This window comes from Corapipo altera, unplaced genomic scaffold (assembly GCF_003945725.1).
Source record: "Corapipo altera isolate COAL_440 unplaced genomic scaffold, ASM394572v1 59686, whole genome shotgun sequence".
Lineage (NCBI taxonomy): Eukaryota > Metazoa > Chordata > Aves > Passeriformes > Pipridae > Corapipo > Corapipo altera.
In genome coordinates, this window is record NW_020886800.1 from 1,814 (window position 1) to 3,950 (window position 2,137).

At 57.6% G+C, this 2,137-nt stretch overlaps 1 protein-coding gene across 1 annotated transcript; it reads right to left on the minus strand.

Annotated features, from left to right (window-relative positions):
- Positions 1-983: 983 nt before the first annotated feature.
- On the minus strand, positions 984-2,137 carry LOC113941349 (gastrula zinc finger protein XlCGF49.1-like). Its single transcript, XM_027632511.1, has 2 exons — positions 2,086-2,137; positions 984-1,897 (listed from the first exon to the last, which is right to left on the minus strand). The coding sequence occupies exons 1-2, from the start codon at positions 2,135-2,137 to the stop codon at positions 1,131-1,133; spliced, it is 819 nt and encodes a 272-aa protein (XP_027488312.1). The 3' UTR covers positions 984-1,130.

Genomic DNA, 2,137 nt, shown 5'->3' on the forward strand with positions numbered 1-2,137 from the left:
GTGAGTGGGGAGTTGGAACGGGGTAGTCAGAAGGGAAAAGGGGGGTCAGAAGGGATAAAAGGGGTGGTGGGACACCAAACTGAGTGGGAGGGGAGTGGGACCCCCCTAAAGTAGAGGGGGAGAGGCACTGAGGTTTGGGGGATGATGGGAGAGGGGTGGGAGAGGTCAGAAGAGTGGGGAAAGGGGAGGGTGGGACCCTGAAACTGAGCATGAGGGGGGCTGGGGAGTGGGGGGATGATGTGGAAGGGGTGGCAGAGGGGGAAAAAATTGGGGTTGGGACCCCCAGAGTGACCCTGGTGGGGGCTGTGGATTAAGTGGACTATGGAAAACAGACAGAACAGGGAGACAGGTGGAAAAGGGAGAGGGGTCTGGAGGGTCTGATGGTCCCATGGGGGTCTTTGGGCGCAGAGGGGCTGGGAAAGGGGGGTGGCCCTCCTGAGCTCCCAACTTACTGTGGGGTGCTGGGGGCTGCTGGATCCAATCTCAGCCTTGGGTTATGCCAAAAGTTTCTATTTAGAGGAACTACGGAGGTGTGACTGAACCACTTTTGTCCCCCAGGTTTAATGACGGCAAATCAGATCTAGTGATAGAAATGAATTATTTAGCGTTACAAATGATCAGACAAAATATCCTCATCAAAATCATTTACTGCACACTGCATACACTAAAATTACCAGAAGTATAGGATAAGATAGGACAGTGCTCTACACTAAAGCAATTGTTCATGCCAGTCTACTAACGCTGGCACAAAAGCAATAATTCTTAATTAGAGATGGATGGAACTCCCCCAGACCAACACTCGTGGGGAGATCTCTGTTCTCAACCTCCAAGAGTGACCTTGGGGGGGTCCCCAGCCAAGGCAGGAATCTCCACACATGCGCCAAAAAGAGTTCTGTGGAAGAAGCTGCCCCTTTGAAAGGGGACTGGCTCTTTCTGATGGAAAGGGATGGACTGACAGTCACTGGACTCCAGGGGTTGCCTCACCATTGGGGGGTTCATTTGGGGTGGAAGCAGCGGCCGAAGCTCTTCTGGCAGTCGGGGCACTGGTAGGGCTTCCCTTACTGGTGGGTCTGTTGGTGTGAGGTCAAGTTAGAGCTCTGGGTGAAGCTCTTCCCACACTCCCCACACTTCTAGGGCCTCTCCCAGGTGTGGATGCGCCGGTGGGTGATAAGGTTGGAGTTGTGCTTGAAGCCCTTCCCGCAGTCGGTGCAGCGGAAGGGCCTCTCATCAGTGTGTGTCCGCTCATGCATGAGGAGGTTGGAGCTGGTCTGAAACCTCTTCCCACATTCCCCACACTTGTAGGGTCGTTCCCCAGTGTGGATACGCTGGTGTTGGATCAAGTTGGAGCTCTGCCTGAAGCTCTTCCCACATTCCCCACACGTGTAGGGCTGTTCCCCAGTGTGGATGTGCTGGTGTCGGATCAGGCTGGAGCTGTCACTGAAGTTCTTCCCACATTCCCCACAAGTGTAGGGCCGTTCCCCAGTGTGGATGTGCTGGTGTCGGATCAGGTAGGAGCTGTTCCTGAAGCTCTTCCCACATTCCCTACACGTGTAGGGTCGTTCCCCAGTGTGGATGTGCTGGTGGGTGAGGAGTTGGGTGCTCTTCCTAAAGCTCTTCCCACATTCCAGGCACCTGAAGGGCTTCTCCCTGCTGGGAGGCTGCTCAGGGACCACCAGCTCAGAGCTCTGGTTCAAGGTCCAGCCTCCTTCCCAGCACAGGCTGGGTCTTTCCTCCTCAGAGCACCCTGGGTTGGCTTTGGAGCCCCTCCTGTGGGGGGATCTCCGGCCCTTTTCCTCCCCGCTGCCTTCCTGCGCCGGGGAGCCCTTCAAAACGGCCTCTCCCACCAGGGTCTCACGGGGGGATTTGTCCTCCGGGCTCTCCGTCCTCAGCTCGGGGCCTGGGGCAGGAAGCAAGAAGGACAGGGAGGGGATTTGCCTCCGGCCCACAGGGAAGGCCAAGGACATCCCCCCAACTCCGGCCCCGGCAGGACGGCGGCGGCAGCGGGGTTGTCCTGCAGCCGGGGCCATGCTCGGCTGACAGAGCCAGCACAACACCCGCCCAAAGGGCCACTGACTTCCTCCTCACCTGCCTGGGGGGCCCAAGGCATCTTCCTCTTCCTCGCAGCCTCCTCCTCCAT